This window comes from Coregonus clupeaformis, chromosome 27, assembly GCF_020615455.1.
Source record: "Coregonus clupeaformis isolate EN_2021a chromosome 27, ASM2061545v1, whole genome shotgun sequence".
Lineage (NCBI taxonomy): Eukaryota > Metazoa > Chordata > Actinopteri > Salmoniformes > Salmonidae > Coregonus > Coregonus clupeaformis.
In genome coordinates, this window is record NC_059218.1 from 36,876,723 (window position 1) to 36,898,767 (window position 22,045).

Genomic DNA, 22,045 nt, shown 5'->3' on the forward strand with positions numbered 1-22,045 from the left:
TCCCAGTCTAGCCCGGCCCGTTCCTGCTCCTCGCACCAAGCCAGTGGTGCGTGTTCCCAGTCCGGTATGGCCCGTGCCTCCCCGCACCAAGCCAGTGGTGCGTGTCGCCAGCTCGGTACGCCCCGTACCTGCTCCCCGTACCAAGCCAGTGGTGTGTGTCCCCAGTCCGGCCCGGCCCGTTCCTGCTCCTCGCACCAGACTAGTGGTGCGTGTTCCCAGTCCGGCCCGGCCCGTGCCTGCTCCCCGCACCAAGCCAGTGGTGCGTGTTCCCAGTCCGGCCCGGCCCGTTCCTGCTCCTCGCACCAGGCCAGTGGTGAGTGTTCCCAGTCCAGCCCGGCCCGTGCCTGCTCCCCGCACCAAGCCAGTGGTGCGTGTTCCCAGTCCGGCCCGGCCCGTTCCTGCTCCTCGCACAAAGCCAATGGTGCGTGTTCCCAGTCCGGTACGGCCCGTGCCTCCCCGCACCAAGCCAGTGGTGCGTGTCGCCAGCCCGGTACGCCCCGTACCTGCTCCCCGCACCAAGCCAGTGGTGTGTGTCCCCAGTCCGGCCCGGCCCGTTCCTGCTCCTCGCACCAGACTAGTGGTGCGTGTTCCCAGTCCGGCCCGGCCCGTTCCTGTTCCTTCTACCAAGCCAGTGGTGCGTGTTCCCAGTCCGGTCCGGCCCGTGCCTGCTCCTCGTAGCAGTCCTGTGGTACGTGTGTCCAGTCCGGCACGGCCCGTGCCCGTTTCACCGCTGCCTGGTCCGGCACCGGTCAGCTGCTCCACTCCGGAGCCAGAGCAGTCCGCTCCACCGGGGTCCAGTCCAGCTCCGGTCAGCTGCTCCACTCCGGAGCCAGAGCAGTCCGCTCCACCGTTGCCTAGTCCAGCTCCGGTCAGCGGCTACAGTCCGGAGCCAGAGTAGTCCGCTCAACCGGTGCCTAGTCCAGCTCCGGTCAGCGGCTCCAGTCCAGACCCAGACGTCAGCCCCTCTCCAGGTTTGGGGTCTCCCACACCAGGGTAAAAACAGGGCTTGTTACATCGTGGAAGGAAGGAGAGGGGAAGCAGCGCGCCGAGGTCCAGACCAGACCAGGGGAATAACGGGGAGGCTGAGAGAATGTGGTCGTCACGCCTGGAGCTGGATCCGCCTCCGAGGAGGAATGCCCACCCGGACCCTTCCCTGTTATGTCATGTTGGTGTGGTCGGAGTCCGCACCTTTGGGGGGGGGGGGGGTACTGTCACGCCCTGACTTATGGGACTCTAGTATGTTGAGTCAGGGTGTGGAGTTCTATGTTGCTATTTCTATGTTTACGTTCTAGGTGTTGTATGTCTATGTTTGGCCGGGTGTGATTCCCAATCAGAGACAGCTGTCACTCGTTGTCTCTGATTGCCAATAGGCTGCCTAAGTATGATCCCCAATCATTTGGTTGTGGGATCTTGTTCCGTGTAGAGGCTTGTATTTGTGTTTAGCCTGAGGACGTCACGTTACGTTGTTGTTTTTGTTCGTGTGTTTATTCTTTATAATAAACATGTATGCATTTCACGCTGCGCCTTGGTCTGACCCGTCCTTCAACGAGCGTGACACAGAGTTTCACTTCTTTTTGCTAAAAACAAGAAACTGCAGTGCAGTGGGTTAAGGAACGAAAACACTGGACACTGGAGAATTGGAAAAACATTGCCCAGTCTGATGAATTCCAGTTTCTGCTGTTTCACACTGATGGGAGGACTAGGGTATGGAGAAAACCACATGAGTACATGCATCCATCATGATGCGTGTCAACATTGCAGGCTGGTGGTGTGATGGTGTGTGGTGTGTTTTCATGGCACACATTGGGCCCCTTGATAAAAGTAGAGCAATGTTTGAATGCCACATGATATCTGAACATCATTGCCAATCAGGTGGATCCCTTCATGGCAGCAGTGTATCCATGAAGGGATCCACGGTCACGTTGAGGGAGAGGTTGTTATCCTGGCACCACACGGCCAGGTCTCTGACCTCCTCCCTATAGGCTGTCTCATCGTTGTCGGTGATCAGGCCTACCACTGTTGTGTCGTCGGCAAAATTAATGATGGTGTTGGAGTCGTGCCTGGCCATGCAGTCATGGGTGAACAGGGAGTACAGGAGGGGACTGAGCACGCACCCCTGAGGGGCCCCCGTGTTGAGGATCAGCGTGGCAGATGTGTTGTTACCTACCCTTACCACCTGGGGGCGGCCCGTCAGGAAGTCCAGGATCCAATTGCAGAGGGAGGTGTTTAGTCCCAGGATCCTTAGCTTAGTGATGAGCTTTGAGGGCACAATGGTGTTGAACGCTGAGCTGTAGTCAATGAATAGCATTCTCACGTAGGTGTTCCTCTTGTCCAGGTGGGAAAGGGCAGTGTGGAGTGCAATAGAGATTGCATCATCTGTGGATCTGTTGGGGCGGTATGCAAATTGGAGTGGGTCTAGGGTTTCTGGGATAATGGTGTTGATGTGAGCCATGACCAGCCTTTCAAAGCACTTCATGGCTACAGACGTCAGTGCTACGTGTCGGTAGTCATTTAGGCAGGTTATCTTAGTGTCCTTGGGCACGGGGACTATGGTGGTCTGCTTGAAACATGTTGATATTACAGACTCAGTCAGGGACATGTTGAAAATGTCGGTGAAGACACTTGCCAGTTGGACAGCACATGCTCAGAGTACACGTCCTGGTAATCCGTCTGGCCCTGCGGCCTTGTGAATGTTGACCTGCTTAAAAGTCTTACTCACATCGGCTACGGAGAGCGTGATCACATAGTCATCCGGAACAGCTGGTGCTCTCATGCATGCCACAATGTTGTTTGCCTCGAAGCGTGCATAGAAGTGGTTTAGCTCGTCTGGTAGGCTTGTGTCACTGGGCAGCTCGCGGCTGTGCTTCCCTTTGTAGTCTGTAATAGTTTTCAAGCCCTGCCACATCCGACGAGCATCAGAGCCGGTGTAGTACGATTCAATCTTAGTCCTGTATTGACTCTTTGCCTGTTTGATGGTTCGTCGGAGGGCATAGCGGGATTTCTTAGAAGCGTCCGGGTAAGAGTCCCGCTCCTTGAAAGCGACAGCTCTACCCTTTAGCTCAGTGCGGATGTTGCCTGTAATCCATGGCTTCTGGTTGGGGTATGTACGTACGGTCACTGTGGGGACGACGTCATCAATGCACTTATTGATGAAGCCAGTGACTGATGTGGTGTACTCCTCAATGCTATCTGAAGAATCCCGGAACATGTTCCAGTCTGTGCTAGCAAAACAGTCCTGTAGCTTAGCATCTGCTTCATCTGACCACCTTTTAATTAACCGAGTCACTGGTGCTTCCTGCTTTTTTATTTTTTTATTTTTTAGTGGGTAGATCAGCTTTAATATTGCAGATAGATTGTAACTTCCATCAATGTAATTGTCTGCATCACTTCCAATCCCCCATATGTTTTATTCCCCTCGCAAATATATATATATGCATATATATATATATATACATACATACATATACACACATACACATATATGGTGCTTCCTGCTTTAGTTTTTGCTTATAAGCAGGAATCAGGAGAATAGAGTTATGGTCAGATTTGCCAAATGGAGGGCAAGGGAGAGCTTTGTATGCGTCTCTGTGTGTGGAGTAAAGGTGGTCTAGAGTTTTTTTCCCTCTGGCTGCACATTTAACATGCATGTTGTCCATGTCGTCGTTCAGCCACGACTCGGTGACACATAAGTTATTACAGTTTTTAATGTCCTGTTGGTAGGATAACCGTAATCTTAGGTCATCTAATTTATTTTCAAATGATTGAAGATTGGCTAATAGGATTGATGGAAGAGGCAGTTTACTCGCTCGCCGTCGGATCCTTACAAGGGACCCCGACCTACGTCCACGATATCTCTCTCTTTCTCCTGGGAATGACGGGGATTTGGGCCTTGTCGGGTGTCTGTAGGATATCCTTCGCGTCCGACTCGTTGAAGAAAAAATCTTTGTCCAATACGAGGTGAGTAATCGCTGTCCTGATATCCAGAAGCTCTTTTTGGTTATAAGAGACGATGGCAGAAACATTATGTACAGAATAAATTACAAATAACGCGAAAAAACACACATAATAGTACAATTGGTTAGAGGGCTGTAAAAAGAGCTATACATGTTGATGATTTCATTCCTGTACTGTTTGTAACTACCCTGGTAGGTTGATTGATAACCTGAACCAGGTTGCAGGCACTAGTCACAGTTTGAAGCTTTCTCTTGGGTGGGCAGCCTGATGAAAGCCAGTCAACATGGGCCAGCATCCCTGTGGAACATGAAACCAAAAAGGGTTCTCCTATGGGGACAGCCGACGAACCCTTTTGGAACCGTTTGTTCTAAGAGTGTACAGTTCCTTCAGAAAGTATTCATTCCCCTTGACTTATTCCACATTTTGTTGTGTTACAGCCTGAATTCAAAATAGATTAAAGAAATTTTTTGTTTCACCCATCTACACACAATAACCCATAATGACAAAGTGAAAACATGTTTTTAGAAATGTTTGTTCATTATTCTTTTTAAAATTCTGAACTGTTGATCATTGCTAGACAGCCATTTTCAAGTCTTCCCATAGATTTTCAAGCCGATTTAAGTCAAACCTGCAACTAGGCCACTCAGGAACATTCAATGTCGTCTTGGTAAACAACTCCAGTGTATACAGTAGGGAATTTTTTTTAGTCAGCCACCAATTGTGCAAGTTCTCCCACTTAAAAAGATGAGAGAGGCCTGTAATTTTCATCATAGGTACACGTCAACTATGACAGACAAAATGAGAAGAAAAAAAATCCAGGAAATCACATTGTAGGATTTTTTATGAATTTATTTGCAAATTATTGTGGAAAATAAGTATTTGGTCAAAAAAAAGTTTCTCAATAGTTTGTTATATACCCTTTGTTGGCAATGAAACAGGTCAAACGTTTTCTGTAAGACTTCACAAGGTTTTCACACACTGTTGCTGGTATTTTGGCCCAATCCTCCATGCAGATCTCCTCTAGAGCAGTGATGTTTTGGGGCTGTCGCTGGGCAACACAGACTTTCAACTCCCTCCAAAGATTTTCTATGGGGTTGAGATCTGGAGACTGGCTAGGCCACTCCAGGACCTTGAAATGCTTCTTACGAAGCCACTCCTTCGTTGCCCGGGCGGTGTGTTTGGAATCATAGTCATGCTGAAAGACCCAGCCACGTTTCATCTTCAATGCCCTTGCTGATGGAAGGAGGTTTTCACTCAAAATCTCACGATACATGGCCCCATTCATTCTTTCCTTTACATGGATCAGTCGTCCTGGTCCCTTTGCAGAAAAACAGCCCCAAAGCATGATGTTTCCACCCCCATGCTTCACAGTAGGTATGGTGTTCTTTGGATGCAACTCAGCATTCTTTGTCCTCCAAACACGACGAGTTGAGTTTTTACCAAAAAGTTCTATTTTGGTTTCATCTGACCATATGACATTCTCCCAATCCTCTTCTGGATTCATTTTCATTTCATTTTAGTCATTTAGCAGACGCTCTTATCCAGAGCGACTTACATGAGCAATTAGGGATAAGTGCCTTGCTCAAGGGCACATCGACAGATTTTTCACCTAGTCGGCTCGGGGATTAGAACCAGCGACCTTTCGGTTACTGGCACAACGCTCTTAACCACTAAGCTACCTGCCGCCCCATCCAAATGCACTCTAGCCTGGACATGTACTGGCTTAAGCAGGGGGACACGTCTGGCACTGCAGGATTTGAGTCCCTGGCGGCGTAGTGTGTTACTGATGGTAGGCTTTGTTACTTTGGTCCCAGCTCTCTACAGGTCATTCACTAGGTCCCCCCGTGTGGTTCTGGGATTTTTGCTCACCGTTCTTGTGATAATTTTGACCCCACGGGGTGAGATCTTGCGTGGAGCCCCAGATCGAGGGAGATTATCAGTGGTCTTGTATGTCTTCCATTTCCTAATAATTGCTCCCACAGTTGATTTCTTCAAACCAAGCTGCTTACCTATTGCAGATTCAGTCTTCCCAGCCTGGTGCAGGTCTACAATTTTGTTTCTGGTGTCCTTTGACAGCTCTTTGGTCTTGGCCATAGTGGAGTTTGGAGTGTGACTGTTTGAGGTTGTGGACAGGTGTCTTTTATACTGATAAAAAGTTCAAACAGGTGCCATTAATACAGGTAACGAGTGGAGGACAGAGGAGCCTCTTAAAGAAGAAGTTACAGGTCTGTGAGAGCCAGAAATCTTGCTTGTTTGTAGGTGACCAAATACTTATTTTCCACCATAATTTGCAAATAAATTCATTAAAAATCCTACAATGTGATTTTCTGGATTTTTTTTCCTCAATTTGTCTGTCATATTTGACGTGTACCTATGATGAAAATTACAGGCCTCTCTCATCTTTTTAAGTGGGAGAACTTGCACAATTGGTGGCTGACTAAATACTTTTTTCCCCCACTGTATTTCACCTGGTGTTTGAGGTTTTTCTCCTGCTGAAAGGTGAATTAATTAATCTCCCAGTGTCTGGTGGAAAGCAGACTGAACCAGGTTTTCCTCTAGGATTTTGCCTGTGCTTAGCTCTATTCCATTTATTTTTATCCTAAAAAACACCCTAGCCCGATGACAAGCGTACCCATAACATCCTCAGTTTTCTCCTATCACAGCTATTAAACTCTGTAACTCTTTTAAAGTCACCATTGGCCTCATAGGGAAATCCCTAAGCGGTTTCCTTCCTCTCCGGCAACTGAGTTAGGAAGGACTCCTATCTTTGTAGTAACTGGATGTATTGAGACACCATCCGAAGTGTAATTAATAACTTCACCATGCTCAAAGAGATATTCAATGCCTGCTTTTTTATTTTTACCCATCTACCAATAAGTACCCTTTTTTGCTAGGCATTGGAAAACCTCCCTGGTCTTTGATGTTGAATCTATGTTTGAAATTCACCGCTCGACTAAGGGACCTGTACAGTGAGGGAAAATAGTATTTGATCCCCTGCTGATTTTGTACGTTTGCCCACTGACAAAGACATGATCAGTCTATAATTTTAATGGTAGGTTTATTTGAACAGTGACAGACAGAATAACAACAAAAAAATCCAGAAAAAAGCACGTCAAAAATTGTTACGTGAATTATTTAACAAACTACTTCAGTGTCTCTGTGCGTCTCCCAAAAGGTTGTAAGTCTTTTGGGATTTAAGTAACGGACAGAGTCTCGATCTGCATAGTCAGAGATATTTATTCATTGAGAATTTTGCCATCACAATTTCAGAGTCCATCTTTTATACTCATACGTCATACAAAAAAAATCCCTCCCCTCTGTAGGCGGGCTGTAGTTTTCCACTCTAAAACTGCTCTCCTGACCATCAGTTCACACACACACACATATACTCACATGCATACACACACACACACACATGCATACACACACTTTCTTATCATAGCCTACTCCCTGCATTACTCAGTTATTGCCGTTCTCACAATATTCTGCACCATGTTTTCATAACAGTTTCTCTACTCCCTAAATTCCTCAGTTATCAGTTGCCTTTGTTGTCTGGCCTAACTCTTACTCACATTGCTAAATAGTGGCTCAATGCCATAGCCTTTACTGGTCCTACACTCACACATTTCTAACACATTACACACAGTTTCAGGGTGTAATAATTAGTCATTAATAATTAATCTATCAAAAATGTTATAAATTGATTTGCATTTTAATTAGGGAAATAAGTATTTGACCCCTCTGCAAAACATTACTTAGTATTTGGTGGCAAAACCCTTGTTGGCAATCACAGAGGTCAGACGTTTCTTGTAGTTGGCCACCAGGTTTGCACACATCTCAGGAGGGATTTTGTCCCACTCCTCGTTGCAGATCTTCTCCAAGTCATTAAGGGTTCGAGGCTGACGTTTGGCAACTCATACACAAAAATGTATGCACGCTTGACTGTAAGTCGCTTTGGATAAAAGCGTCTGCTAAGTGGCATATTATTATTATATTATTATTAACTCGAACCTTCAGCTCCCTCCACATATTTTCTATGGGATTAAGGTCTGGAGACTGGCTAGGCCACTCCAGGACCTTAATGTGCTTCTTCTTGAGCCACTCCTTTGTTGCCTTGGCCGTGTGTTTTGGGTCATTGTCATGCTGGAATATCCATTCACAACCCATTTTCAATGCCTTGGCTGAGAGAAGGAGGTTCACACCCAAGATTTTACGGTACATGGCCCCGTCCATTGTCCCTTTGATGCAGTGAAGTTGTCCTGTCCCCTTAGCAGAAAAACACCCCCAAAGCATAATGTTTCCACCTCCATGTTTGACGGTGGGGATGGTGTTCTTGGGGTCACAGGCAGCATTCCTCCTCCTCCAAACACGGCGAGTTGAGTTGATGCCAAAGAGCTCGATTTTGGTCTCATCTGACCACAACACTTTCACCCAGTTCTCCTCTGAATCATTCAGATGTTCATTGGCAAACTTCAGACGGGCCTGTATATGTGCTTTCTTGAGCAGGGGGACCTTGTGGGCGCTGCAGGATTTCAGTCCTTCACGGCGTAGTGTGTTACCAATTGTTTTCTTGGTGACTATGGTCCCAGCTGCATTGAGATCATTGACAAGATCCTCCCGTGTAGTTCTGGGCTGATTCCTCACCGTTCTCATGATCATTGCAACTCCACGAGGTGAGATCTTGCATGGAGCCCCAGGCCGAGGGAGATTGACAGTTATTTTGTGTTTCTTCCATTTGCGAATAATCGCACCAACTGTTGTCACCTTCTCACCAAGCTGCTTGGCGATGGTCTTGTAGCCCATTCCAGCCTTGTGTAGGTCTACAATCTTGTCCCTGACATCCTTGGAAAGCTCTTTGGTCTTGGCCATGGTGGAGAGTTTGGAATCTGATTGATTGATTGCTTCTGTGGACAGGTGTCTTTTATACAGGTAACAAGCTGAGGTTAGGCGCACTCCCTTTACCTGTATAAAAGACACCTGGGAGCCAAAAATCTTTGATACTTATTTCCCTCATTAAAATGCAAATCAATTTATAACATTTTTGACATGCGTTTTTCTGGATTTTTTTGTTGTTATTCTGTCTGTCACTGTTCAAATAAACCTACCATTAAAATTATAGACTGATAATTTCTTTGTCAGTGGGCAAATGTATAAAATCAGCAGGGGATCAAATACTTTTTTTCCCTCACTGTATGTGTAGGGTACAGAAATGAGCTAGTCATTCAAAAATCATGTTAAACACTATTATTGCAGTCCTTGCAACGTATGTGGAATTATATGATATTACGTATTTTTACAAATTAATTAAAAATGAAAAGCTGAAATGTCTTGAGTCAATAACTTTTCAACCCCTTTGTTATGGAAAGCCTAAATAAGTTCAGGAGTATAAAACATAAGAATTACACTGAGAAAATAAATAAATAAATAATTCCACATAATTCCACTGTGACATTATGGGGTATTGTGTGTAGGCCACTGACACACAATCTCAATTTAATCCATTTTACATTCAGGCTGTAACATAACAAAATGTGGAAAAAGTCAAGGGGTGTGAATACTTCCAGAAGTGACCAATAAAATGTGATTTGAACAGTCCAACGTTTCTTCTTGAACCATTCCTGGGTGCTTTTGGATGTGTGTTATAGGTCATTGTCCTGTTGGATGACCCACAACCTTCAAAGGAGACCAACTTCAAAGAAAATAACACCTTCCCTACAATCAAACATTGGGGAGGTTTGTTAATGCTGTGGAATTACTTTGCTACTGGGGACCTTGAACATGTGCAAGACATCATGAAGATGGGCAGATTTCCAAGGTGTTTTGGAGTGCAATGTTCAACCCAGTATCCAAAAACTGTGTTTCTGATGAAGGTTGTGGGTCTTCCAGCAGGACAACGTGTTGTTGTATTCAGCCTGCATTCTTTGCCTTGCTAACTCTGCCGCATGTGCCCGCTCTGCCGCCTGTGCCCGCACTGCCCGTCGTTGTGATTCTTCGTCCTGTTGGCAGTGTGTTTCTTGTTGATCCATGTTTTATTTTCTTACAGATTTTATAGTTCTGCCTTAACTGCGATTGATTCTTTAAAATGAAGAAGAACAAAAATAGACATGGAATGCTTTATTTTAAAATGATAGAATGTTTTGAATTATAATCTATAGGATCGAATCCAATAAACAGTGATATACAGTATTCTGTAGGCAATAAAGAACTGTGAAGCCTACCTTTATGTCCTCTTTTAGGCCCTTGATGTGTTAATCAGTATTGTAGATACTGTGAGTGGTTAGAAACACCCCAAGAAGCTAGAGGGGCTGCAAGTTGGTGTATGTTTTAGTGCATCTACACTACCAGTAAAAAGTTTTAGAACACCTACTCATTCAAGGGTTTGTCTTTATTTGTACTATTTTCTACATTGTAAAATAATAGTGAAGACAGCAAAACTATGAAATAACACATATGGAATCATGTAGTAACCCAAAATGTGTTAAACAAGTCAAAATATATTTTATATTTGAGATTCTTCAAATAGCCACCCTTTGACTTGATGACAGCACACTCTTGGCATTCTCTCAACCAGCTTCACCTGGAATGCTTTTCCAACAGTCTTGAAAGAGTTCCCACATATGCTGAGCACTTGTTGGCTGCTTTTCTTTCACACACATGAAGTCTGACTCATCCCAAACCATCTCAATTTGGTTGAGGTCGGGGGATTGTGGAGGCCAGGTCATCTGATGAAGCACTCCATCACTCTCCTTCTTGGTAAAAGAGTCCTTACACAACCTGGAGGTGTGTTGGGTCATTGTCCTGTTGAAAAACAAATGATAGTCCCACTAAGCCCAAACCAGATGGGATGGTGTATCGCTGCTGAATGCTGTGGTAGCCATGCTGATTAAGTTTGCCTTGAATTCTAAATAAATCACAGACAGTGTCACCAGCAAAGCACCCCCTCACCATAACACCTCCTCCTCCATGCTTTACGGTGGGAAATACACATACGGAGATCATCCATTTTAGCCACAGCGCGTCTCACAAAGACACAGCGGTTGGAATCCAAAATCTCCAATTTGGACTGCAGTTCCACCAGTCTAATGTCCATTGCTCATGTTTCTTGGCCCAAGCAAGTCTCTTCTTATTATTGGTGTCCTTTAGAATTGGTTTCTTTGCATCAATTTGACCTTGAAGGCCTGATTCACACAGTCTCCTCTGAACAGTTGATGTTGAGATGTGTCTGTTACTTGAACTCTGTGAATCATTTATTTGGGCTGGAATTTCGAGGCTGATAACTCTAATGAACTTATCCTCTGCAGCAGAGGTAACTCTGGGTCTTCCATTCTTGTGACGGTCCTCATGAGAGCCAGTTTCATCATAGCGCTTGATGCTTTTTGCGAATGCACTTAAAGAAACTTTCACATTTCTTGAAATGTTCCATATTGACTGACCTTCATGTCTTAAAGTAATGATGGACTGTCATTTCTCTTTGCTTATTTGAGCTGTTCTTGCCATAATATGGACTTGGTCTTTTACCAAATAGGGCTATCTTCTGTATACCCCCCCTACCTTGTCACAACACAACTGATTGGCTCAAACACATTAAGGAAAGAAATTCCACAAATTAACTTTTAAGGCACACCTGTTAATTGAAATGCATTCCAGGTGACTACCTCATGAAGCTGGTTGAGAGAATGCCAAGAGTGTGCAAAGCTGTCATCAAAGCAAAGGGTGGCTATTTGAAGAATCGCAATTATAAAATATATATATATTTTTAACACTTTGTTGGTAAGTACATGATTCCATATGCGTTATTTCATAGTTTTGATGTCTTCACTTTTATTCTACAATGTAGAAAATAGTAAAAATAAAGAAAAACCCTTGAATGAGTAGGTGTTCTAAAACTTTTGACCGGTAGTGTACTGTAGGTTTAAGATAATAGGCTGCGCCACACACACACACACACACACACACACACACACACACACACACACACACACACACACACAGGTGTAGACAGTTGTTGATGATCCCTTGTCTCCTAATAATACAGTATCTGCTTTCATAACAGGTTTTTATTACATCAATCTTGTTGCTCTTCTTATCATAGTACATGACTACAATGTCAATGAGTTGGTAGGTGAAAGTTAATGCGAACTTTATTACATTATACAATACTGTATAATATAAACCATACATATAAACTTGGTGTAATAACCATAGCTAGGTTTTATGATTACAATGTCCATGTACTGGTGGTAGCAAAAAAAAATATCCTAGTGTAAATCAGTGGCGGTCGGTGACATTTAAGATGAGGGAGGACGATTATTTTTATGAGCATGGCCTTATTTCTATTACAGCATATTGGATGACTGTCATCCATAATCCATTCACCCAGCTCCAGTGGCGGCTCCTGAAAATATTCTCGGGGGGGGGCAATTTTTCTGATGATTTAGGTGACTTACACACATTTAAAAAAAGATATGTCCAGCAACAACATGAAGACAGGGGCAGCATATAAGTCAATACCAGAATCATTTATTGACTGATCTCAAAAGTGTTGGCTTACAAAGCAAAATAAGTTATCACAGTAAAAATAATCAAGGGTGTTCTTTCACATTCCTCAACACTGCATAAACAATATGCATTTCCATAAAACACCTCATCTAATTGTGCCACAAAGTTGACAAGTCCAAGAAAAATACCAGGGTTGGTGGAGCCCTCAGTTTCATCTTTGCCTCGCAAAGCTAACTCAAACACTCCGCAAAACTTCACACACTGGATTAGCCGGCTGAGGATGTGGCGGTTCTTGCTAACCTCATCGTTGTGGCGGCGGACAGCTAGCCTGTATCCCTCATCCAGTTGAGTGGCAATGTTCACTCTCCCCAAAGCAGACAATCTCAAACAGCTATCCATGTGGGTCTTTGACAGCTCATGTTTCTTAATCTTTTCTGAAAGATGGTGCATGTCCGTTACACCAATCGCTGTCCAAGCGGTGCTGTCTGCCGTGCCGCCTTCAGGGTGAAAGAGTAAGCAGGGGTAGCAGAAGACTGCATTAGCTACATCGCAGCCTGCTAGCCATGTTTTTCGTTCGTACCAATTTTTGGAAAATCCTCGGGTGTAGGACTTTCCCCCTTTAGTAGAAACCTGTTGAATTATTAAATTTGGTCTGGGAGGTCCTAATTGTTTCGTTGCCAATTTATCTGGATTTGTTCGCCGACAAAAAGGAACTTCTTTCAAAGAGACAATCGAGTTGCACTGAACGCTAGCCATCTTGACAGTAGTACGTGAATTGATTGACGCTGCTACCCGCTCTTTTCTTAGTTACGTTCATGGTTATGTTACGTATGACGAAAGCGCGTAAGTGCAAGCCCTCCCGGAACCCATAGAGATTGTATTGAAAGCTCTGATATTTGAAAAAAAAATGATTTTACATGAAAGTCTATGAGAGACTTCTGGGGCAATTTTCAACCTGACTGAAATCGCCCCAAAAGGGGCGGGGCCATTTGAAGCACGACTTTAGCCTGATTGGACATTTAGTGGCAGATCAGACGTCTAGATTAGAACACTGATAACTACTGTTGCCGTGATATAATTGATTAGAAAAAAAATCCCTTCCTTTTCCCGTTTGGCAGTGCGTCGCCCATATCGCCCTAATGAACACACCGCCCCTGCCCAGCTCAATGTAACATCGATAAGTTTAGGCTACAACATGATACTCAAATTTTCCCTATACCCATCATGAGGTTGTTACAGCCTAGCCTATGAATTTAAGTTTACAATGTAGGTGCATAGGTCAAGAGAAAAATGAAGAGTAATCAAGGTGACAGACAGTGACACATTCAATACCGCCTTACACACTCTTCTTGCCTGCATCTAACTGACCTAGGGTGTAATCATTAGTCCAACAGTTGTAAACGATAGTTTCTATTGGACAAATTCAGCTATGTTTATCCCTGTTTCGTTCCGTTTGCTTCCGTTTAAGAAATGTTTTTCAACAGAATTGGCAGAAGGAATACACCGCTGATCACACGCAAACAGATTTCACTTTCATAGCAGCCACATACAAACAGCATGATCATTTTGCTTGTTGTAGAATTCCTTCTTGCATAGACGCACTCTCCTCCTCTCACCTCTTCCCTTCGCTTGTGGACTTCTGTGCACAACACATCAGCTGTCTGTGACCAGACGAAAAAACCTTTCCAAGCCAAACCTTCAAATCATAACCGCTACACACAGCCTACATTGTTAATGTCACCCTATTAGCTAACATCATAGCTAGTCAACATAGCTACTAGATCTAATGTGTTAGTAAACCCGCTACAATCATGCAGTACAGTCGGCAAGCAGTTTAGCAGTTACACCAGCGGGCCACCGTGGCAATTAATTAATGAAGCCAAAAGCTAGCCAAAGCCAGCTAGCTAACATAGCATCCCTCTCTGTTTGAGCCGTGTGTTTGAGTAGGCTGCATTCGCTATCTAAGTGAATGTGAAAAAGAAATATGAAATATAGCTAGCTCTCTCTCTCTCCTCTCGATTCTCCTTCATCTTTGAAGAAATTATTATGAAATTTGTTCACCACATTTTATGCACTGCAGTGCTAGCTAGATATGGCTTGTTCTTTCAGTACTAGATTAATTCTCTGATCCTTTTATTGGGTGGACAACATGTCAGTTCATGCTGCAAGAGCTCTGATAGGTCGGAGGACGTCCTCCAGAAGTTGTCATAATTACTGTGTAAGTCTATGGAAGGGGGTGTGAACCATGATTCTCCTAAGTTTTGTATTGAAGTCAATGCACCCAGAGGAGGACAGAAGCTAGCTGTCCTCCGGCTACACCATGGTGCTACCCTACAGAGTGCTGTTGAGGCTACTGTAGACCTTCATTGCAAAACAGTGTGTTCCCAACAATTTATTTGATGATATATTTAATAGTTGTATCTTAAAGGATAACTTTTTAAATGTGTCACTATTTAATTTTTCTGAAATTCACTGAGGAAGATTGGCCTCCCCATTCTCCTCTGAGCAGCCTCAAATATTCCTCAGTATTCCATCTGTTTAGCCTTTCAGTTCCACAGCCCTGTCAATTCTGCCTTGTTTAATCCCTGGAGGAATAGTGGGAGGCAATACAGAGAGACAATACAGGGAGATAGCATGGCTTACTTTTCCAAACTATAATGCAATAAATTGCATTCTATCAGCGCCTCCTAATTTCTGTAATTTGGGTCATGGCCATGGGTGAGAACAGGAGAAGTAAACTCTAGAGTCACTGAGTATACTAAACATTAAGAACACCTGCACTTTCCAAAACACACACTGACCAGGTGAATCCAGGTGAAAACTATGATCCCTTATTGATGTCACTTGTTAAATTCACTTCAGTCAGTGTAGATCAAAGGGATGAGACAGGTTAAATACAGATTTTTAAGCCTTTAGACAATTGAATGGGCAAGACAAAATATTTAAGTGCCTTTGAACTGGGTATGGTAGTAGGTGCGAGGCGCACTGGTTTGAGTGTGTCAAGAACTGCAACGCTGCTGGGTTTTTCACGCTCAACAGTTTCCTGTGTGTCTCAAGAATGTTCCACCACCCAAAAGGACAGCTGTGGGAAGCATTGGAATCAACATGGGCCAGCATCCCTATGAAACGCTTACGACACCTTGTGGAGTCCATGCCCCGACAAATTGAGGCTGTTCTGCAACTCAGTGTTTGGTATACTCAGTGTATATTTGGTCAGTTAATAGTACAACATAACATTTTTTACTGAAAATACACAACTTAATACCTAATAATACTTAATATACATAACTTGTTGCTGTTTATGACTCATTCAGGGAAGTGGACTGGAGATAGATGACTGCTGTCACATTTCTCATCCATTTACTCCTGAACTTAAATAAACGTTTGCTCTGCCGGTGGTTACTGTTGGTGTCCTTCTGACTCCGATTTACAATTTGCCAGATGAGGCAGGGTTAGAGAAGTGCAACATCTACATTTTCTGCAGGTAAGTGTGTATATATTTAAAATAATTCAGACCCGACTCGTGGAGGATTGTAATTTTTTGACTTGTACCTTTTGATTTTCATGTATGTTCTGTGTTTTGTTTACTTAAATGTTTTGCTTGCTGACATCTGTAATGGTGTGTTGTCCTTTCAAACGTCAATACATGTTATTGTTAACCCTGAGGGGTATATAATAAGAATCTAGCTAAGATGTACTCAGGTTTTTATTGAATTGGCTAGCTTTAGCTAGCTTCACATTCCAGCTCAGGCTTCATCCATGATACGAAGGAATCAATATATCTCCATATGCATCAGAGTCACGTATTTTGTGGGCATTTTAAAGCTTGTTTCTAGAATAAGGCATCACGGAGTTAAGCATTGTTATAGAATGCTTTATATTATCTGGATACTTTTAATTGATTTATTTCAAAAAATAAAGCTAACAATAGGTATCCTTTTTTTGCCCTTGTCTTTAACAAAGAGGCATACCCTCACTTAATGTGAGCCCTGGTTTAACCAAACACACCAAGCCGCTCCCAGACATGGAGGTATTTAAGGAGTGCATGGTGACAGTATTGGGGGATTTGGCTATACCGACATCTATGGATAGCATAATTGCGTCTGTCAAACAGGTAGCCCTACCTCTTACTTTTTTATAAGAAGAAATAGGCTCCAACAAAGCCCTCTTGTTGTTAGTGAGGTCGAATTAAAATGAAGACAATTGTTCAAATGAATTACTTTCAGCACAATTTGCTGTCCACCTCTGTTGGATTATGCCGCATCCGCTCCAAAACTAATGTCTAACCGCTTGCCTTTTTAGTTGACTTTGGTTAACTAGTTTCGTTGTTCCCGCACTAAGTCAATGATTGAAAAAGTGTATGTCTCATGAAATTGTAATACATTTGGTCTCCAGTCTATGGGCTACAGAAAAACCACATAGTCTACTACTCTTTCTACCGTAGGCTATATCATTTATGTTAAATTAATTTAATGGAGCGTTGGTGGAGCGCTGCAGCGCTGCGTCTCTCCAACAGCACTCTGGAGAGGCGCGCTGGGCATGGACAAGCTAAATATTTTGCGCCCTTGCCCTTGGCAAAGTGGGCACTGCTTTTCATGGGGCGGCATCAGCGCTCACCTAAATATCACTCATGCCACTGGGTGAGAGAAGTTATCATTGTTTTTAGGCAGAATAATGTGAGGTGTTATGTGTTGTTGGAGGTGCGTCTTGGTGAGTTTAGCTCGGAAAATGCCGCTCTCGTCAAACTGCCGCTCTACCTAAATGGCGGGGCCTAATCATATAATTATTTTTTAGAATCCCCATTAATTCAATAGCATCTCTGTGGGTCATAAAGATTTGTCATTATTTTGTATTAAAAATGTATTACCTTTTATTGTGCCATAAACACAACCAGTCATGATGTTTTCATCTGATTGTCAAACAATCACTTCAAAGGGCTCCTTTACTAGGCTACTCGCGCAAATTCATCCATTCGCAACATAGTTCCAGCTTCCAAACAGCGGTGAATGGAAAGAGACATCTGTTACACAAAACACCAAAAAGTGTAATGACATTTGGCCATTGTCATTATGCCAGAATTAATGCTTCCACTTCTGTCCGCGCGCCTCGGCCACTCATCTCTGCCTTGGCAAAATATCAGTGTTCTTGTTGAACCGCATTGCATTACATACCACCTGTTTTCAAGTCCATTTGCTCATTTTTCATGCCTCTGACATACCGGACCTTACTGCCTTACTTTCACCACTTCTTATTTTACAACCTTAACAACTTTAAGACAAGCTAGCAACCACACACATCTTTAGGACATTTACTTTTCTAGTTAATGGGACTTACATCAGCAGTATTGTACAACTTATTTCGGACTTTTTTATAGTTATTCTTTGGAACACTAATGTAGTTTATAAAGAAAGCTCAATAAGTAAGGCTGGTCTGAGTGGGCAGCTCACTTAATTCAGTAAGCACAATAAAAACAACACATTGCTTCCTCTTCTATGGTCATAGTTGGAATGTTCTGTATACAGTGCATAGGGGAAGTATTCAGACCCCTTGACTTTTTCCACATTTTGTTACATTACAGCCTTATTCTAAAATTGATTAAATAGTTTTTTCCCCCTCATCAATCTACACACAATACTCAATAATGACAAAGCGAAACCAGGTTTTTAGAATTTTTTGCAAATCTATTACAAATTAAAAACAGAAATACCTTATTTACATAAGTATTCAGACCCTTTGCTATGATACTCGAAATTGAGCTCAGGTGCATCATGTTTCCATTGATCATCCTTGAGATGTTTATACAACTTCATTGCAGTCTACCTGTGGTAAATTCAATTGATTGGACATGATTTGGAAAAGCACACACCTGTCTATATAAGGTCCCACAGTTTACAGTGCATGTCAGAGCAAAAACCAAGCCATGAGGTCGAAGGAATTATCCGTAGAGCTCCGAGACAGGATTGTGTCGAGACACAGATCTGGGGAAGGGTACAAAAAATGTCTGCAGCATTGAAGATCCCCAAGAACACAGTGGCCTCCATCATTCTTCAATGGAAGAAGTTTAGAACCAACAAGACTCTTCCTAGAGCAATCGGGGGAGAAGGGCCTTGGTCAGGGAGGTGACCAAGAACCCGATGGTCACTCTGACAGAGCTCCAAAGTTCCTCTGTGGAGATGGGAGAACCTTCCAGAAGGACAACCATCTCTGCAGCACTCCACCAATCAGGCCTTTATGGTAGAGAGGCCAGAAGGAAGCCACTCCTCAGTAAAAGGCACATGACAAACCCGCTTGGAGTTTGCCAAAAGGCACCTAAAGGACTCTCAGACCATGAGAAACAAGATTCTCTGGTCTGATGGAACCGAGATTGAACTCTTTGGCCTGAATGCCAAGCGTCACGTCTGGATTAAACCAGGCACCGCTCATCACCTGGCCAATGCCATCCCTACGGTGAAGCATGGTGGTGGCAGCATCATGCAGTGGGGATGTTTTTCAGCGGCAGGGAATGAGACAAGTCAGGATTGAGGGAAAGATGAATGGAGCAAAGTACAGAGAGATCCAGAGCGCACAGGACCTCAGACTGGGGCGAAGGTTCACCTTCCAACAGAACAACGACCCTAAGCACACAGCCAAGACAACACAGGAGTGGTTTTGGGACAAGTCTCTGAATGTCCTTGAGTGGCCCAGCCAGAGCCCGGACTTGAACGCGATAGAACATTTCTGGAGAGACCTGAAAATAGCTGTGCAGCGACGCTCCCCATCCAACCCGACAGAGCTTGAGCGGATCTGCAGAGAAGAATGGGAGAAACTCCCCAAATACAGCTGTGTCATACCCAAGAAGACTCAAGGCTGTAATCGCTGCCAAAGGCATTTCAACAAAGTACTGAGTAAAGGGTCTGAATACTTATGTAAATGTGATATTTCCATTTTATATTTTTAATACATATGCAAAAATATCTAAAAACCTGTTTTTCCTTTGTGATTATGGGGTATTGTCTGTAGACTGATGAGGGGAAAAAACAATGTAATCCATTTTAGAATAAGGCTGTAACGTAACAAAATGTGGAAACAGTCAAGGGGTCTGAATACTTTCCGAATACACTGTATGTTAGTGTTAACAAACGTTATCAGCATAGCATTATGTCTCTCCTCATCTTGTACTATGAGCCATGTGCGGAATGTCATTCACCTTTATAGCCTATGAGCACGGCACAATAATGCAAATTCACCACACCTGCTGAAAAACCTATGCCTGCACTCGTGCAATAATCACCTTCCTGTCTCTCAGCCAATTAGTATAAATCTTGGGACGTATTTATATGTCAACTTACCCCTTGTTCTCTCACTTGCGTGTTACAGCAAAAGTTACCGACAACCAGGGTTGGGTAGGTTACTTTCTTAATGTAATCCATTACAGTTACTAGTTACCTGTCCAAAGTTGTAATCAGTAACGTAACTTTTTGACAAAAAATTAATTGCTTTGCCACATTATTTGTGAGGCATTGGAAGACCTCCCTGGTCTTTGAGCTTTGAAATTCACTGCTCGACTGAGGTACCTTACAGATAATTGTACAGAGATGAGGTAATCATTCAAAAATCATGTTAAACACTATTATTGCACACAGATTGAGTCCATGCAACTTATTATGTGACTTGTTAAGCAAATTTGTACTCCTGAACGTATTTAGGCTTGCCATAACAAAGGGGTTGAGTACTTATTGACTCAAGGCAGTTGAGCTAATTTGTAAACATTTTGAAAAACATAATTTCACTTTGACATTAAGGGCTATTGTGTGTAGGCCAGTGACAAAAACTGTAATACATTTTAAATTCAGGCTTTAACACAACAAAATGTAGAAAAAGTCATGGGGTGTGAATACTTTCTGAAGGCACTGTATTTCATTTAATATATATTTCAATGACAGACCAGAGGGTATTTGATGGTCATGAAATCACCTTTTTTGTTGACTAAACCAGAACAAAGGCTAGCTTACCTCTTAATTTGTGAACATGTGAACTATAGCCTTCATTAGGCTATTATGCACATGTTCAGGTAAAACATTTGAAAAAACAAAACATAATGTAGACTGAATATGATGTTAATTTGCCTATCATCCTTCAGCTGTTTTATTAAGACCTATAGGCTACATCTATTCTATATACAATGTTATTATCAGTTTATTATTGATCTCTCCACAGGTGGTGAGGATTCTGTGACACCCAACAGATGCCATGCTATCGGCAAAATGATTATCTTCAGGATTAGAAAAGACTATCGTTTCATCGTTCTACTCTGCATCACTACTATCGTTGTGTTTTATACTGGACAGCTATCCTCCAATTCGCTTGTGGATTTAGTTAAAAATGCCCTTCGGCCACTGGACAGGATCATCTCTCCAAGAAATTGCGGATGTCTCAAATGTATGACACAGCCGGACGATGACCTCTGGTTTCAGAAGCGCTTCATCACATCTTTTAAACCATTTCTGACCAGAGAGTACAAGACACTCTCCAACGATACAAGAACGTGGTGGCTGGTAATTTATTTATATTTTTTATTACATCTTATCTTAAAGCAATAAAAGCATTGTCAGTGCACACCCAACACATGTTCACATATTCAGTCAGAACTTGAGTCACATGACTTGGACTTGAGTCTGACTCGAGTCACAAATTTGAATTACTTGAGACTCGACTTGATATAAAATAAAATAACTTGAGACTCGACTTGGAGCCTCAAGACTCGGGACTCGACTTTGACTTGAGACTGATGACTTGAAATTATCTGGCCTGGTTTTGTAACGTTTTGTCACTCATTTTGTGGCACAAATTATCTGTGGATTGTTCTCCATGCAGCCAGAAACAGTATCACACTTGCAAAAAAGCAGATTGGCTAGTGAAAGGCCCTCTGATCGGCCCTCAATCAACACAGGTCGGGTGAGCTAGAGCACTGAGAAGATTTTCGGGGTTGCGAGTGTGAAACTGAATGAATGAGAGGTTGTAAGGCTTTTTAAATGATGACCTCATGAAAGCAGCAGAAAACTGGAGTGGCTACCATTTATATATTTTAATACGCTACATATTTAATAGGCTACAAATCATTTACCATTTTGTATTTTGTGTTTATACCTTTGCTTGTTTGATCCGGTCACTTAGGCCTACGGCATTGCACCAAATTCTTGTTTAAAAAGCATCTAATCTGTGCTTCAGAACCAAAAAGTTGCACGTCTTGACTGTTGACCAATGACCAGTCATCAGCATTGGCATGCAAAAGCGGGCACACTTTTCCAGATTAGTGACCAGCGAGCACTTGTTTAATTTTCTCCAGTTTTCTTGGCAAAAACAGAGTAGCCTACTTACATCCTTAAAATATTTTACTGCAGTGGGCTGAATCAGGGTCACACAGAGTATTTCTTGGTTGTTGAAAAAAAAAGTATACACCTCGACTACATCGATTATGGTCTTAAAAAAAGAAGACACCTGTACCATGTCAGATATAGAGTTGAAATGTATTCAATTTTGAGTTTGCATTGCAATATTACACTTTATATACATCACAGAAGACTGAAATATATAAAATCCAGATTTTCGGCGT

General features: G+C 42.9%; 1 protein-coding gene across 2 annotated transcripts in view; it reads left to right on the top strand.

The window, feature by feature from the left end:
• The window catches only part of LOC121541998 (CMP-N-acetylneuraminate-beta-galactosamide-alpha-2,3-sialyltransferase 1), a 59,574-nt gene that overhangs the window by 22,842 nt on the left and 14,687 nt on the right, over positions 1-22,045 (top strand). Inside the window, exons 1-2 of one of the 2 annotated variants that reach the window (XM_041851415.2) lie at positions 15,697-15,937; positions 20,650-20,987. In XM_041851415.2, coding sequence (XP_041707349.1) covers positions 20,697-20,987 — 291 coding nt within the window. In that variant the 5' untranslated portion in view covers positions 15,697-15,937; positions 20,650-20,696. Of the gene's footprint in view, positions 1-15,696; positions 15,938-20,649; positions 20,988-22,045 lie in introns of those variants that run through there. The other variant, XM_041851416.2, reaches the window with a different exon arrangement.